We start from the raw sequence: 18688 nt of genomic DNA, 5'->3' as shown, positions 1-18688 counted from the left end.
AATGTGCTAAAGTGATTGAGAAAAACTGTAAAAAAATAATAATAATTTCAAGTCACGGTTTATAAGAAGAAAACAGAAAAATCTAAATATGAAGAAATAACCAACAGTAGCCTACAACCTGTTCACTAAAGATGTGGGAGTTTGATCTTTCTCATTTAAACCTGGAAATAAAGAAAGATTTAGCATTTTGAAAAATGTAAGACACAAAAATAATCAAATAAAAATATAAGCTATGGTGTAAATGAATAAGAAATATTAAAATAAGCTGATATGTGACAGTGACCGTATTACACACTGAGGATTAGTTTACATTTACTGACGCAAGCAAAATTATTTGAATTATTCTCAAATCATAACATGGATATAGATAGATGGATGGATGGATGGATGGATGGATGGATGGATGGATAGACATACAGAATGATAGATAGATGGATGGATGGATAGACATACAGAATGATAGATAGATAGATAGATAGATAGATAGATAGATAGATAGATAGACAGACAGACAGACAGACAGACAGACAGACAGATAGATAGACAGATAGATAGACATACCGAATGATAGATAGATAGATAGATAGATAGATAGATAGATAGATAGATAGATAGATAGATAGATAGATAGATAGATAGATAGATAGATAGATAGATAGATAGATAGATAGATAATGATATAACTTATTGAATGTCACATCACACTTCAGGGACAGCAGGTGTGTTATGGGAAGTGTAGTTCATGCACAGTTGACGGTGGTGTGTGTGTGTGTGTGTGTGTGTGTGTGTGTGTGTGCGTGCGTGCGCAGGGAGGGAGGGATTGAGCGACAGAAAGAAAGAAGGGAGGAGCCGATGGGATTCGTGACGTCGACCTGGAATGAGGGAGTGAATGTTCCGGGTCAGAAACTGGACTTAGAGGAAATAAACTCCGGGATAAGAAAAAATACGGAATAAACGCAGCTAAACAGACATGTAACCGCTTACAAAGAGACATACGGGACTCTTCTCAGCCTTCCGGGAGAGATGTTGCGAGAAAGGTGAAAAAAGCGGAAAGAAAACTGCAGAAGTGGAGCGCGACGTGTTTATTATTGCATGTTTGTACGCGTGAGATCGATAGATTGTGATCGACACTAGTTGCTCCGGCGCGCTCTCGCCGTTCCCGTTTTTTTTTTTTTTTTTTTTTACTTTCCCAGCATTCGGGGTTCATTTCTCCCTGGTTTTGCTCGTGATGTTTCACTGTATCCCCCTGTGGCGGTGTAACCGTCACATCGAGTCGATCGATAAGCGCCACTGCTCGCTGCTCTTCGTCCCGGATGAGATCTATCGATACCGGGCGAGTTTGGAGGAGCTCCTGCTGGACGCAAACCAGCTCCGGGATCTTCCCAAGGTAAGAGATCTGTCCTGGGAACATTGCTGATAGCTGAGACTCTTCTTAAATGAATGAGAAGCATTGGTGGGCCGTGTCTCAAAACATAAGCTGTGTGTTTACACGCAAAGGTGCGCTCGGAGTCGGCATGTGTGTGTGAAAGGCCGTTTTTGGGCATTGTTTATGAGTTATGGGCGAGTTATATTCCGAATCACAATGCCGTTTTGGGCATCAATAGTTTCATTGAGTTTAGTCAGCAGCAGCAGGTTTCTTGGCAACAACAATATACATAATTATCATATTAGAATAATTTCTGAAGGATCATGTGACACTGAAGACTGGAGTAATGATGCTGAAAATGTAGTTTTGATCACAAAATTGCATTTCAAAATTTAGCCTACTAGAATAAAAAACTTGTATGAATTGGTATAGGCTACAATATTACTTTCAAAAAAGTCTTAAAGTCCCCCTGTAGTCAATAATGTTATCACTTAAAACTCAACCATGAATATGCAAATGAGCCCCGCCTCCCCTCACTCACTCAGCTCAGAGATCCACTGGTTGATGATCACACGTTGATCTGATTGGTTACAAGGTAGTTTGTGACGTCAGAAACACCAGCGATTTCAAAGCGTGTGTTTGAGACTGTCTTTGGTTCACTGCAGTTTTAAGGAGGAAATACTCAGCAATGCTGTCGACTTATGAATTTACACATGGTTTGTCTTAAAGCACATTAATAACACCACATAGACACATGAACAACATTAAAGATGGATTTTCACCACAGGGGGACTTTAAACATTTCAAATGTTTGACTGGTAGTGTGTGGGCTGTACTTTTGGGCATCAGGTGTGTACAAATCAGCAGCAGTTTTAACTCTCACACACATTGAGAGTCAGTCAGCATTGTTGGAATCATAGACATAACTTGAGTCAGCAGCATTTTTGGGCATCAGATATATGTTTGAAATGATGTATGAGAAACACCTCTATGATGCCCAAAATGCTGTTTTATGAATGCATGACCTATATTCCTATGACTCTCAAAAGTGCTGTTCAGTTTGTTAGATCACGAGGCTTTGAAACTCGACCACTGTCATTGTGCAGACGGCAGAGAACACTACAACTCAGCAAAATGTGGTTGAGAAAAACATTGTGGGGCCTGAAATATCAGTGGCTGGTCCCAGCGAACTCTTCCTGCTCTACACAGTGGTGTAGTGGTGAAATATTCAGGCAGAAAACTGAAAGGCTTTAAGTTCAAACCCCACAAGGAATGATCCAAGAACTAGAATAGCACCAGGATCAAAACCCTTTACACTAGGGTCTTTAACACCGGGTTGTTATAGGAACTCAGTTATAGGGACTGAGAGGCAATGTAGAGTACTAGTAGGGTTGGGTATCGTTTGAATTTCCAATGAGGTAAAATAAACAAATAAATAAATAAAAAACACGTGGATATCATTCAAATATAGTCTTATTGCAAAATGTTTAATTGTAGCTGAATATCATGAACAAAGATCAACAGGCTAAAGAACACTTACACAAGGAACGTTTGCCTGTGGTTTAAAAACACCATAGAAGAACAGCTAGCCCAAACTAATAGCCTATACATTTCAAGCATTATTAAAGACAAGTAAACACTCGATAATTAAAAAAGAACAAATAAAAAATAGCAATCGCTATAAATAGATACAACTGAACAAAGAAACGACTGAAATAAACAGTGTTTTAAGATTTTCAGGTACAGAAACTGTAATTAAATGTAAAATAACACTGCTCTTTATAAAATATACTTTAAAAATATAGGCCTAGTTACAAAAGTTACTCAGTCAAGAACAAGTGAATTTTCTCTTTGTCTTGTGTTGTTTGATCCGTGTTCTCACAGAGACGGCAGCAGGAGTATTAGTGCTGTCACTTTAAGAGCGGCACGGATCCAATACACTGATACACATGAACACAGAAAACAGAGTCTCACGCTTGAATGGTTTAAAGTCATATAATGATATGCACACAAAGGAATCGATAAGAGGAATCGAAATTTACATTTTATAACAAGTCTCTGATTCCTGACCTCAAGTAATTTTCGATTCCCAACCTTACATAATTTATGCTATGCAATTTAAAGAGCAAAAAGGAAGGCAACTTGCAATACTACATATAATCAAGGCTGAGAAATGAACACAACGCGACAGGTAAATGACGTTAACATTAGCCTTCTGGATGTTTGTCTTTGATGTTCGTGGAGTAAGTTCATGGAGTTTCGTATGGCATGCGTTCGACCAATAAGCGTACACTTACATCACTGGTAGTTCCTATAGACCCTTTTACTGTTTGTACACAATGATGACGTATGCGCGCGGATATTGGCAACGGAAGTATGGCGAGAATCAGCAGCGTGTCAAGCTACGCGAGCGGATTAAACAACAGACGCGAGCATTTTTTATTATGTCCTCGCTCCAATCAACACGTTTAATCGCCTGCAGCCACTCTTCTGAAACGGCCGTGATCCTGTCGGAATAATATAAAACTTAAGCCCCTTGGTGGAATATCGATTAGTGCAACCGTAAACGCAACAACCAGACATTTTGATGCTGGGAAACCGTTTTGATAAACTTTCGGAGTTGCTAACACGTTAGAGCCAGTGGAGAAAAACACCACTTCCGTTGCCAAAATGCGCGCGCAACTATTTGATCACGTGGGCTGTAAAAGGGTCTATAGACCTTCTATAGCCCCACCCCTTTTCAGCGCCGCGCTCGCTGTCTTTTGTCTTCCGGTCTGTATTTTCACAGCGATCTTGCGTATTTATGAATGAACGGCTCGTTTTAAAATCTTCCCGGTCTACTGACATTTGTTAAGACATCTGCTTTAAACATTACAATCCTCATGATAACTTCCGTTAACTTTACCTTAAGTAAATCCACTTCAAAAGCTAATTACTCCTGGACAGCGATGCCATAGTAAATATACAGAGCAACCGCAAAACCGGAAGTTCAAAGACAATATTCTAAAGATGGCGGCGCCCTTGTTTCTCTGGCGCATAAGGTCTACAGTGCTGGTTTAAACTCTGAAGTAGGAGCTAATCGAGTTCCCCAAAAAGGCTTTCCTAGAGCTAAAATCATTCCCAGTTCCTACGGTGTGAACATGCCAAAAGCGGAGACTTCCACCAGTAGCTATAGGAACTATGTAAACGTTCCTCCGGTGCGAAAGTTCCTTATGCGATTCAGAGTAATATTTTGAAGTAGTACTGACAAATAGTGGTGTAACAATACATCGATATGGATCAATATATCGATCAAATGACTAATGATACGGTGTATCGATGCAGCATTTTTTTTAAAGAGACACCTTTATTTTGACACTCTCCACATCTCGTCCGTCTGAGAACTTCTTAGACCTGCAAAACACTGATTATTTAATTTGTGACCTTGCTTTATTGTATTTATTTGTGCTATTGCTTGTGACTTGGTTTAGGGATGCACCGATATGCTAATTTCGGCCGATACCGATAACCGATAATTCTTTATATTTGGAAGCCGATAACCGATATATTGGTCGATAAATCTAAATCCAAACTTTTTTAAAAATAATTTTGAGAGACTGATTACAAAAACAAAAGTCTCATCATTAAAAGCCACGTCCCAAACACAATTATAATGATTTTCTCATTACAATTTTATGACAGCCTAGTTGCGCTGCACATGTTGCACTAAACATTATTTTCCTTTCTGAAGTGATCCCAATCATATTTCAAACAATTCAAAACCATCATGTTGAACAGTGATCATCTGAAGAGTCTCAGCTGAAGGAAATAATACATTATTTATTGGCTTTAATATATCGGCCACATGTTCTTATCAGGCCGATAACGATAACATTGAAAATGAACATAAAACGGCCGATACCGATATGGTGACCGATATATCGTGCATCCCTACTTTGGTTATCTGTTGAGAATATGCGGAATCAAATCGAATCGTAATTGTATGACTGAATTTTTTGAGGTATCGGCAAATATCGTATCGTTGGCTATGAGAATCGATATCGTATTGTGATTAACCATCCGATTTGACAAATTAGATAGCCTGGAAATCCAGACCTAAATCTAAAAGATTAATGGTCTGGCGTCGACTAATGAAAATCGGCCAGCTCGAGGGGCGGCACCAAGCATGCATTTGAAAATCTCACTGCACGCAATTGGATAACACTACGACCAATCACAACAAGCCCCATACGCTTAGCTACCAGCGGAGCTAACTGGTAGATTAGACTCTTACCGTATCCGGTCGGCAAAACAGAAAAAACGCCCTTCTTGCAAAGGAAGGATTCGAGCGGCGTCTTCTGTTCCTGTTTTAGATAAAAAGCCAAGTCTAACTCGTTCATTGTAGCGGCCAAAGCCGTTTCAAGCAACTGGTGTTCATCCATAGCCATCTTGCAATGTTTACTAATGACTTCGTCGTCACAGCACTGTCGTCATCTCGCCTCTGGCCCGCCTATATCAGATAACCCGATGTGATTGGTGCAGCTCCGATCGAGGGGCATATTTAATGAGCATCATTACTCTACGCCAGAGTAACTCGCTGAGCAAATTCAACTTGTGCTCTCGCCAGAACTCTGGATTACCAGGGTATAAATTAGCATGCAATATGACATGAATGAGCTTTTCTCATTTGAGAAAGTGTAGATGTGATTATTTTCAGCTGTGATGCAACACTGGAGCCTTCCTCCTTCTGGAGAAAACCAGCAACACACTCTTCAGGCTTAAGGCAGGTTTAAAGGCCCCTAACCATGATGAAACTCCCTCACCTCAACTCAAAAAGCCTTTCCCTTTCGTTTACTTGAATCACACTTCTAGGATGCAGTAGAGATTACACGAGGAAAACAGCGAGGTTGTAAAAGCACACGTTTGCTTTGCTCTAAAGCAGTGCGGATACACTGATAGCATCGCTCGCTGGGATCCTTTTGCCATGTAATGAATTAAATCTTCCAGATCAATGAAATGCTTTGCCCATCAAATGCAGTGCTTCTCTTTCAAAGGCAATAAAACATGGAAGACTATCGACTCTGTCTCGCTTGAGCTTATCTGTGTGGGCTCTCTTGAAGGGATAATCTTGTTTTAGGGAATTCCAGGGTATTTCCCTCGAAAGTGTGTTTGATAAAGTCTTTGAGCCGGTTTCATCAAACACTCGAATGCAGGGATAAAGCAGAGCCTGAACATGATCAATTCTCTTTCACACAAGAGGCCGACATGAGGAAAGAGAACAACACAACTTCTGCTGGTCACAGATATATGCAGTTTTGTCTAATTAGTAGCTGTTAATTTTGTCTAGTTAAAAGCTGTTATTGGTCTCCACCGTATCTTTGCTGGGATAAAAACATTGAAGCTGTGTTTTATTAGAGACATGTGGAAACATGAAACGCCAGTAAGTTGGCTGCGTATCAGACTTTCCCTTCAAGGACTGAGTGTTTGAACTGAATGCATTCCGGTTTTTAACCATTTATTGTTGAAGCACGTGATACACTGAATTCAGATATCAGCTATTCGTGTCTGAGCATGTTTACCTTGATTTCCAGTGACTCTGAAGTAGACTGTCCAATTAATACTTTTAAGGGAACATCTATGGAACCTTTCCGTTCCTCAAAAGGTTCTTTACAGTGGAAAAAGTTTCTTTAGATTATTAAAATGGTTCTTTTAAAGTCCCCCTGTGGTGAAAATCCAGCTTTTAATGTTGTTCATGTGTCTATGTGGTGTTTTTAATATGCTTTAAGACAAACCATGTGTAAATTCATAAGTCGACACCATTGCTGAGTATTTTCTCCTTAAAACTGCAGTGAACCAAAGACAGTCTCAAACACACGCTTTGAAATCGCTGGTGTTTCTGACGTCACAAACTACCTTGTAACCAATCAGATCAACGTGTGATCGTCAACCAGTGGATCTCTGAGCTGAGTGAGTGGAGGCGGGGCTTATTTGCATATTCTTAGAAACGCATACTAAATGAGGCAAGGGTGTCGAGTTACATTCAAGATATTTTAAGGCATGAAGACATTTTTTCAAGGAAAAAACGTTTAAATGTGTCATTTTGGTGATCAAAGATGAGTTTTAAGGGATAAAATGATTGACTACAGGGGTATTTTAACATCTATGGAAACTTCCCATTCCTCGAAAGGATCTTTATAGCGGAAAAAGATTCTTTAGATTATTAAAATGGTTCTTTTAGGAACTGTTTACTGAAAGGTTTTTCTGTGGCGTTGCTGTGAAAAACCCTTTTGAACCTTTTAGTAAGAGTGAAGTGTAACTGTTATTGTGCAGAAAGCGGTGCTGTATCTGACAGTACACAATAGTTTTGTGTGAGAAATTGTTCACTTATTATTTTGGCATGTTCATCCAGTTCCTGAGGAAATTGGCAAAATCCAATTGGTTAATGATTTATTCTTTTTAGAGTTGTATCTTTTATGAAATAAATAGATCTACTTCACAAAAGCTCGGTGGTCACTCACAGTGGTTTGTGAAGATTGAATTTGTCAGTGAATTAACGATAATATGTCGATAATATATGATAATATGGAATAATGCCCTTTTTGAAGCTTAGAAATGTTCTTAAAATACTCCATCTGAGGGTATAAGTGTGTGTTTTTAACCAGAACACAACCTCTGAATGCTCTGAATGATTGCCATTCCTGTAAAATGTGCTCTCAACCTGTTTGACATCTCCGTTTGTTTGGCAAAGTCAATCAAGTAGGACTTCTGTTGAGAGAGCAAGCAATAGTTTTCTCTAGAGTCTCCAGAAACAAATATAAACATCTCAGTAGTGTATATTGAGAGTATACGAGAGTATAAGAGTCCAAATCAAAGCCAAAAGCGTAGAGTTTAGACTCTCTCTTTCTGAGGTTATTAAGATGGGCTTGGGAAGAGGTGGGAAAACCATGTCTTAAAGCCTGTTTGTTGTCGGTTTATATGCGAATGCTCTTATCGTGGAGATTTCCTGGAATCTGAGACTTGTTTGGCCTGAAATGTGAGGAATGCTGTGAGGAGAGTTAATCGTGACGAAAGAAATGTGTGGGGGAAACCAGTGCCTGTTGGTCCGAGTCAGATACAGACTGGGTCTGATGCTGGTCTGCATCATTGCTCTCTCAGAACACTTTGCTAATCCTTTGTTATGTTGAATACAGGGTTCGAGTAGGGCTGTTATGTGAGATATATCATCTGTGATAATGTTGTAATGGTTTACCAGTGTGTGAACTGACATTATGCCACTCACCTTGTAAAAACAAACCTAGTAGAATGGAGCTAGAATGCCCTGAAAATTCTAAACATATACAATTTTATATCATCATGTGCAAGAAGGCCGTTTTTCCGGAAAATCAGCATGACTGCGAATGTGATATCTGATATTGGTTTTATACAGTACTTAAACAAACATGAAATTTATATTGTCAGATAAAAATTTAGACACGATTTGTCAAACAAAGCCACAGCCGACTTGTAATACGTTGAGAAATGTCCATCAGATTCGCATTTCAGACTCTTGGTGGAAGTAGTAGGTCATCTGGGACTTTTCACCTACTTTCTTTGTGCATTTTTGTACTTAGATATGTGAGAATTAGACAGGCCTGTTCAGACACAGGGAGTCACTAGCATTGTTTCCTGTATGAATCAGCCGTTCGAACGAACTGGTTGCATGGATGACTCGTAAAGAGTCATTTGCTGACTTTTCATGTTTTAAAGTATCATTTGTTTCAATATTAACATTATTCTCAGAGCATTATTTATGCAGTTGCAGTGTAAATGATGCCATCTCTGAGCTGCTTTAAACAGTCTGTGTTAGTATTCAAGGCCTCCTGGTATTAAGATGGGTTTTGGTGGCTCGGATCACACTAAATGCAGGTGTAAACAGGGTCTAAAACGTTTTGAGCTCGTCCACTTTCAGCCACTTCCAGAGGTAGTCGAAAACGCATTCGACCGGATTGCTTTCATAGCGTAGACGGCGCTCGTGTGGTCGAATGTGTTCAAACAGCCACAAAAGACCGTCTTCTCTCCGTCGACTGACCTGATGCATTATGGGAAGAGCGATAGCCAAACGGGATTTAAACATTATCAGCTGAAAGACCCAAGTTTGGTTTGAAGAGGAAAAATGTACCAAGCGCAATGTTCTCTCACCGTTCCTGATTTCAAACACACACTGTGTTCGGCTGTAGTCATGATCATGATTTTTCATTTTCAAATGATGCTACATAAACATACCTGCTCAAAACATAAACGGCAGATTGAAATTGGCGGATTGAATGAAAATGCAAATTCACTCTCTGACAGTAGGTGGCGCTTATGGAACAGCAGTGATTTCGTACACAATTCCACTTATAAACACTACTTTTATAGGCAATATTCGGAGGTAAGAGGAGCACTGAAAACTTCAGCAATACATTAATGTAAGCCCCCCCCAATTCAATATTCATATTTTTCTTCCAGTACTTTAAGTGTGGGAACTGAGCTTGCTGTGCCTGGTTCAGTATTTTCTGTGCTCCTCTCTTCTTTTTGCGTGTCCCATCTCTGGTCTGTTTACAGACTTTGTAATATTTTCCCACACAAATAACATTTTGAGAAATGATCGCAATGCAGTTTGCGTACAAGTCCTGAAATAGACATCAGCCAATATAAAACTAAAAACTAAGGGTGTAACGACAGCCTCATGTCACGATTCGATACATATCACGATACTGAACTCACGATACCATATTATTGCAATACTCCAAGACATAAGATATAAGGTTAACAAAAAGTACTGCTATTGTAATGCTAAATTTGATATTACATTGTGTGTGTAAGTGAATAGGCTTGGACAATAGAGACACCAGAATAACAATATTCATGATTCTGAAGCTGAAAATACAGAATTATTTTAGATGAATATACCTTCACTCTGTCACTGACTAGATATATTTAAAATAATGTAGGACACTTTTTACTGGTAACATCAGACATTTGGCATTATCAGGACCCACAAATATCCCCCATTGCATTATTATACATTATATTTAACATTATATATGGCAGATTAATGTAGTACTGACACTAAAACTCAAAGTAATTTTTATTTTGGGTGAAATATACACAATACATTTTGTCACTATCCGCGATACATATTGTTTAATTTTTGTATTGCGATATATTGTGACACGATATATTTTTTACACCCCGACTAAAAACCAATCGTGTGCTTGGAGCAAAAATAGGCAGATTCCGATTGATGGCCATCTCTAGTTTTTTAATATGGTAAATGGGTAAAAATTATATGAGAAATTCTTAAGAATGATTAGAGATAAAAAAAAAAAAAGTAGTAGAATTTGACACTGACAAGCGCCACTCACATTTCCTTTTTATCTAAAGTAAATTTGCAAGCAAATACTTCTTTATTTTTTTTATTTTTTTATTTGTATTAAAAATGTAGCTGATGTTGCCTAATGTGTGTCTTCTTGGATTCGTAAGGTTATTGTTAGCTTTGGGTCTAACTGTGTTTGATTCCAATCAGGCTTCAAATATTGACCGAGGGGTTTAAAAAGGTTAATGTAAACTTGTATTAGCGGGCTGAAGGCTGGAGGAGGGTTCATGAACTGGAAGAACGGGTTCAGTTTTACGCCTCAGCGGCCGGTTTGTCAATGTATCCGCCCAATAACACGCCAATACCACTTGATGGTTTTGTCCTCTCATAGATTGCTGGTTTCATTCCTAAACCTTTTATAAACGATAGCGGCCATCGTGACGGAAGCATTGAGATGAATGCGGTGTGAACTTCCGAGTCTAAAGAGCTCTATTGTGTGCCGTACCTGTTGCAGTCTGGGAGGTTTCTGTGTGTCTATTGTGTAGACGATGTTTTCTTCCTGTGCAACCCTGATGTGTTTATTACAGAGTGAGAAGAGGGACCAGAAAACAAGAAGAGTAGCATTTCTGTTCTTCTCTTTTTGATAATGGCCTGTTTATGGTTCTGGTTGTTTCGTTTCATTGGTTACGGGGTTAGTTAGCTTTCTGAAGGTCAGATTAGGAGGTCAAGTGCAGTTGGATGAATCATTTTGTCTTTTCGAGGATGTCTGATGGCAGTCACATTGATTTCTTGCTGTTTCTCCAGTTATTATGTTGGAATATTATCAAACAAAAATACAAAACTAGGACTGGTTTGAAAATATTGATTTCTTGATTCTCATTTTAATGAATTGATCTTGATTCTTAAAGGAGTAGTTCACTTCAGAATTAACATTTCTTGATCATTTTCTCTCCCCCACGTCATCCAAGATGTTCATGTCTTTCTTTCTCCAGTCGAAAAGAAATGAAGGTTTTTGAGGAAAACATTCCAGGATTTTTCTCCATATAGTGACTTAAATGGGGTCCAACAGGTTGAAGGTCCAAATGTGAGTTTCAGTGCAGCTTCAAAGTCTCGACACGATCCAGCCGAGGAATAAGAGTCTTATCTAGACAAACCAGAGGACATTTTAGAACATAAATAAACACTTATATACTTTTAACCAGAAATGCCTGTCTTGCACTAGCTGTGATGCGAAACACATTACGTAATCAGGTTGAAAGGTCAAGCGTGATGTAGGAGGAAGAACAGACCCGGTGTTTACAAAGAGAACGTGCAAAGACGAGGTCAAACGCCATTTACCAAATAAATTTTAATAAATAAAAGGTAAAACAACGATGTCGGACGATTTTGAAGTTGGAGGAGAAAATGAGATGTAGTTTTTCACCCTACTCTACAGTTTCCTCCTACGTCACGAACATGATTACGTTACGGGTGAAGTCGTGGACGTGCAAGACGAGCATTTGTGGTTAAAAAGTATATAAATGTTTATTTTGTTTAGAAATGTCCGCTGGTTTGTCTAGATAAGACTCTTATTCCTCGGCTGGATCGTGTCGAGACTTTGAAGCTGCACTGAAACTCACATTTGGACCTTCAACCTGTTGGACCCCATTGAAGTCACTATATGGAGAAAAATCCTGGAATGTTTTCCTTAAAATCTTTCAATCTGTTTTCAATTGATACATGAACAAAACGTCACCAAACATTATATGTTACACCTCTCCCACCCAATAAATCACAAAAATGACATCAAAAGGAATGTTGAAAGATACAGTACAACAACGTGCTGAAATGAATCGTCTCATGTAATCGCTCAATCTGTGGTTTAATCGCGGAATGACGTCAGTAAAGCAACTTGTAAACAATATGTCCCTCGAGCAGCTGAATTTTTGACTAGCCGTAGCTTGTTTATTGAGGATGCAGGACAATCACCTAGTAATGCATTACAGTAATCTAGTCTAGAGGTCATGAATGCATGTACTATCTTTTGTGCATCAGAAATAGATAACATGTTCCAGAGCTTAGTGATGTTTCTGAGGTGGAAAGCTGTTTTTGTAACCTATGAAAGATGAGTCGCTGTGTAATGTAACATCCAGGTCTTTAACTGTGGATGATGAAGTAACAGTAAATCCTTCTACATGCAAAGAGATTCTATGTACAGGTTTTGGTCCAATAAATAATATTAGTCTTATCTGCATTTAATAGAAGAAAATTACTGGTCATCCAATTATCTTTTTTTATATATATATATATTTTTTTTTATATATCTTTCACACACTCTTTCAACTTAGATATTTAGAGATTTCATCTGGTCATTGATGAAATATAACTGAGTATCGTCAGGATAACAGTGGAAACTAAAAGTGGAAACTAACTAACATGTTTTCTAATAATATTATCAAGGGACAGCATGTATATTGAAAATAGAAGAGGGCCTAAAACAGAGCCTTGTGGCACTCCGTAATTTACCGACATTAACTTGGATAATTCCCTGTGTAAATAAATAAAATGGTAACTGTCCGATAGGTACTATATAAACCACCTTAATGCCTGTACCTGAACACCAGAGTAATTTGAATGATCCATAGCAGAGAGGATGATTATCTGTGCACAAAACTTACATTTTGTGCTTTTCCTCACACAAAGCTATTGAATAACTTCAAAGTGCTTGGCAGTGTAATTCAATCATCATCCAGTTTTGTTATATTGTAATGAGAAGCTTTGATATTATTTTTTTGTGTGTTTAATGGAAGAAAGTAAATAGTAAAGGTCAGGGTTGGGACGGCATGAGTGGAATTAATAAGACTTAATTTTTTTTTTAATTTAAGAGATCAATTTCTATAAATCTCAGAGTTTAGTTCTAACTGTCCATGCAAGTTGAGTCATATAAAATTATTTGCACATATATTTTTTTTTTTTTAACTATATCAAAAATTGCTCCCCTTTGTTGTGGCTTCCTGTAAATCACCATGAAGGTCTTCAGATGCTTTGGCAGACTGTGTTTGAAATGCTCTGTGAAACGCAACGCATTTTTCATTTATTGCATGGAACTCAAAGAGCAGTCAGTTTTTGAAGTCGATTTCACACCGTTCTCTGCTGGATGTCCAACTCAGTTGTAAATCTTACCTGAATAATAAAAAAATATATATTTTTCTCCTCAATCCAAGTTTATTTGGTGTTTTTTGCCATCAGCCCGCATTATTTGAACTTAATTTTTAAAATAATCACATTTAATTTGTGGTGAAAAACTACATTACCCATGATGCTTTACAGAACCTTTTGTATGTGCATATGTTGTAATAAACTTAAAATATATTGTTTCAGTAGATATGATCAACAACTTTAAATTAATAGTTTTAAATTCCTCCATTGCTTTCAACAATTTGATTCGCAATGCTTCCTGGGATTGTAGTTCTTCCCCTCATTAAAGCAGTTTAAGTGCATAGTCTACTCTAGGCATTACCTCTAATCTGTTTGTTTTGGTTTATGCTTCTAACACTTTAGTGAAGATTTTTTTATTGTTTTATTTTTAATCCCTATTGGAAAAAAGAATGAAAAAAACACTTCCGGAACCAACACTGAAAAAGTGGATGTGGCACTAATGCACTCTATATGGACTGTGAAAAAGCAGGTCCTATTATTGTGAAGCAGAATGGACTCAAACAAGCAATGTTTTGCAAAACATGAAATTTTACACACCAGGACAAAACAATACAATACAAAGTCAGCTTGTTGCTCCCACAACAGCAAAATGATTGGGCTCACCAGAACATTACAATGTGATGTTTCCGGCAGCACAGCTCTTCATCAGACAATAAGACAAAGAAATATTGGAGCAATCCACCTTTGATCTAAAGGTATTTAAACTCATTTAAGTAAGACGTGCGCGAAATGTGATTGTTGTCCATCATTCTGCGCAACTGTTGAAAAAGAAAAACGTCACGTTGCAACATTTGAAATATTTGAACTATGAAGGCGAGCACTTTGAGCGAGAGTTATGTCGGTGAAGAAGTAATCAAATCCCATTCAATTATTCACTATAGAAAGTGAAAGTAAACTGACCGATGAGAGCTGAATCTACTCAACATGTTCTGATAACGTATATAGGCCTAACCTCAATTTATTTTCTTAATATTTCTCTTGTGGTCCATGGTGAAAAAATTCAGAATTATTTTGTGTTAAACACGTTGTTTTTTAAATGAGGACTAATATAACATCTTCATCGCTGCGCGTCGGTTATGCAGTGATGCGCTATGAGATTATTGCGAGGCTAATTCATTGTAATATTGATTTGATAATAAAAGTAGCCTCATAATAATAATTGTAACAGACCTTATGTTTGATTGTGTTATGATGCATTAATTCTGGATGTGCTGGCGCTCGTTCTATGTGTGTGTGCAATGCATTTTCCCCTCGGGGCTTGCCGTAGATAGTTTGCGTACTTGGGGTGTCACGGTCTTTGGGTTTTCCTCTCACATGTGGCAATAGCCTAAAGTCAAGAACAGTTCAGACAGTTCTCGTTTATTGTTATCTTATTCATAAAGTGTTTAGGCGAACCCTGCACGAACGCTCAGTCACATAATCATCATCATTCAGGTCACCCAAGCCCCCCCTTGACGCCGGGCCTGTCTGTACCTGAAAACTACTGTTAGACCTGAGAAGCACTGTTTATTTAGTTTGTATCTTTGTTCTTTTGTATTTATTTATTTGTGCTATTGCTTGTAGTTTAATTATTTGTTTGTTTTATTAATGACTGTTTACTTGTCTTTAATAATCTTTGAAATTCATATTAGTAGTTTTAGCTGTGGGATCGCAATTGAAATCGAGAATTGTTAAATTTTGCTGGTATCAAAAATGTTGGGTGTCATAACCTTATTTATTACAATACTACGATACATGGGTCAAATTTTTTTTTTTTTTTTTTTTTTTTTAATTTTTTTGTGTGGTGGGGCCAGTGAAAATGTAATAATTGAATTAATTGAATCGAATTTAATCGAATTGAGATCTTGTGAATCGATACCCAGCCCTAGAAAAGAACACAACGGCGCAGATAAAGGCGACATTAATATTAGCATTCTGTATGTTAGTTCGTGGAGTAAGTATATGTAAAGTGTGTGTTGCTGGTAGTTCCTATTGTGCTGGGTTAGACCGAGTCTCGTTGTATCCGTTGTATTCTGCTGCCAGACACCTACACACCTGAAGGGGTTTATTCTGAGATCACACACACACACACACACACACACACACACACACACACACACACACACACACACACACACACACACACACACACACACACACACACACACACACACACACACACACACACACACACACCTGAAGGGGTTTATTCTGAGATCACACACACACACACACACACACACACACACCTGAAGGGGTTTATTCTGAGAACACACACACACACACACACACACACACACCCCTGAAGGGGTTTATTCTGAGATCACACACTCTCACACACACTCTCACACACACTCTCACACACACACACACACACACACACACACACACACACACACACACACACACCCCCCTGAAGGGGTTTATTCTGAGATCACACACACACACACACACACACACACACACACACACACACACTCTCACACACACACACACACACACACACACACACACACACACACACACACACACACACACACACACACACACACTCACACACACACACACACACTCTCACACACACACACTCTCACACACACACACTCTCACACACACACACTCTCACACACACACACACACACACACACCTGAAGGGGGGTTATTCTGAGATCACACACACACACACACACACACACACACACACACACCTGAAGGGGGTTTATTCTGAGATAACAACTGGCTGGATGTACATTATCCCGCTTATTACACGGACACTTGCCGCATAAGTAAATAAGTAGACACGAAATATTAATCTGAGTTGAAATATTTTATTAGGTCTTTAAACTCAAAGCGTCCGCGGAGAGAGCAGTTTCAGCGGCAAGATCAAACTAGACGGACATTTAAGAGATACGCTTTACAGTCATAACACTTATTACACAGCATTTCACCACATAAATAATGATGGCGGTAAGAGATATTGATTTCAGATTAAACTGTTTTAAAATCGTACCTGTTTGTATCTCGTAAAAACAATAGTCACAAAATGGCCGCCGCTGCGTTCGTATGAAACGAGAGAGAGCGAGTCCATGATACTGGATGGCATAGTTAAATAACTGTACACAAAATATTGATTTTACTGAGTTTTGATATTTTATCAGCTCACCAAATGCAAAACTTCCACGAAGAAAAACTGTTCCTAGCGCTGCTGACCGGGATAAGCCTGTGTTTCTGTTCTCAGAGGTTCTCACACCGCTGGATGGTGCAATTGACCAATCAGAATCAAGTATTCCACAGAGCCGTGTAATAAGTCAGAATGCATGAAATAGCATTAGAAATCCGCTTTAATAGAATCATTGGAGGCGGAACCAGAATGTTACATTTCTTAATGATTCCCTTTGTCTGTGTAATTAAGGATTGAAAAAGTTTGTCTGTAAGGTTTGAATCCGACAGGATAAGTTTCAGGATTGTGTCTGGAAGTTGCTGAAGAGAAGCTGATAGTTTCTGAAGGCCTTCATCTGATTGTGCTGTTTTACGGGGTGCTTACATGCAGTTTTCCCAGCATCCTCCATGGTGCGAGCGAGAGGTGGGAGGAACTCAACAAGTAGGTCAGAGACACATGAATAGCAGATTACATCACAGAGAGCCACACACTGAGCTGCTTTTGCCAGGCCACTGGACATTAGTAATTGTTAACCTTTTTAACTAGTTTTGTGTGTTTGTGTGAATTGATTGTGGGACACTCGGTTCGGTTTGTACCACGTTTGCAGGGGGAGTTTCTTGTATTCTAGACCAGCACATCAACAATACTCAAATATGAGTCAGTAGAGCATCAGAATGACCCATAATGCATAGGGAATGTTCAGAATATCATCCTCTCATGTACCGCTCTGCAGTTGTAGTATAGTAATGTTCTGTATGCTAGGAATAACCCACTACATGTGCAGCGTACTGCGTGAACCCCACAATGCATTGCACTCGACTTGACCTACAATGTTTTTTCACAATATTGAATAGATAATGTAAAGTCATTATTCATGCTAGATGATAAATGAGCGGCACATTTACATGCTAAGTGTAATGGTTATGAGACAACGATGACAACTTGTTACCTTTGTTATTTAAAAAAAAAAATGTCTGTATTAAACAGTGTCTAATATTCATTATGTAATAATCTAGTATTCCATGTTTCCGTCCAAAGTTGTCAATTCAACTTCTCATCATTAGAAGACACTAACCATCTCATGTTTCCACCATTTCCATCCCATGTTTTCATCCCATTAGTCTTTGATGTGGATGTTATGGTTTTTGGCGCATCTTGGCGTTTCCATCATCTTTTTTAATTCAGTAAGCTGGAGATAGTTCAGCCAAAATATGTACATTACGGCATCATTTATTCACCCTCGTTATTCCAAACCTGTATGCAAGTCTTCTGAAGAACACAAAAGATGTTTGGGGACACATTTTATATTAATAAATGTGTTTTAAACTACTATGTACTAATAGTTTAATGAATAATTTGATACAATGCACTTATGTTTTCACAATGTACTTAAATAAATAAAAAAACCTGCTTGTACTGTAAGTGTAACTGCATATTGACTATAATTACACTGTTGACCTTCCCTTACCCATTAACCCACACTTAAAGCTATCCACACCAGCAAACCTGTCCTAACCTTACCCATTAACCCACACTTAAAGCTATCCACACCAGCAAACCTGTCCTAACCTTACCCATTAACCCACACTTAAACCTGTCCACACCAGCAAACCTGTCCTAACCTTACCCATTAACCCACACTTAAACCTGTCCACACCCGCAAACCTGT

General features: G+C 38.5%; 1 protein-coding gene across 1 annotated transcript in view; it reads left to right on the top strand.

The window, feature by feature from the left end:
* The first annotated feature begins 871 nt into the window (after positions 1-871).
* LOC309486551 (leucine-rich repeat-containing protein 1-like) overlaps positions 872-18688 on the top strand; it is a 76411-nt gene continuing 58594 nt past the window's right edge. The window contains exon 1 of the mRNA XM_082153900.1: positions 872-1387. Coding sequence (XP_082010026.1) covers positions 1229-1387 — 159 coding nt within the window. The 5' untranslated portion in view covers positions 872-1228. The remainder of the gene's footprint in view (positions 1388-18688) is intronic.

This window comes from Leuciscus leuciscus, assembly GCF_965113295.1.
Source record: "Leuciscus leuciscus genome assembly, chromosome: 22".
Classification (NCBI taxonomy): domain Eukaryota; kingdom Metazoa; phylum Chordata; class Actinopteri; order Cypriniformes; family Leuciscidae; genus Leuciscus; species Leuciscus leuciscus.
Note: the sequence above shows the minus strand (reverse complement) of the source record. Positions and strands in the feature narration are given on the sequence as shown.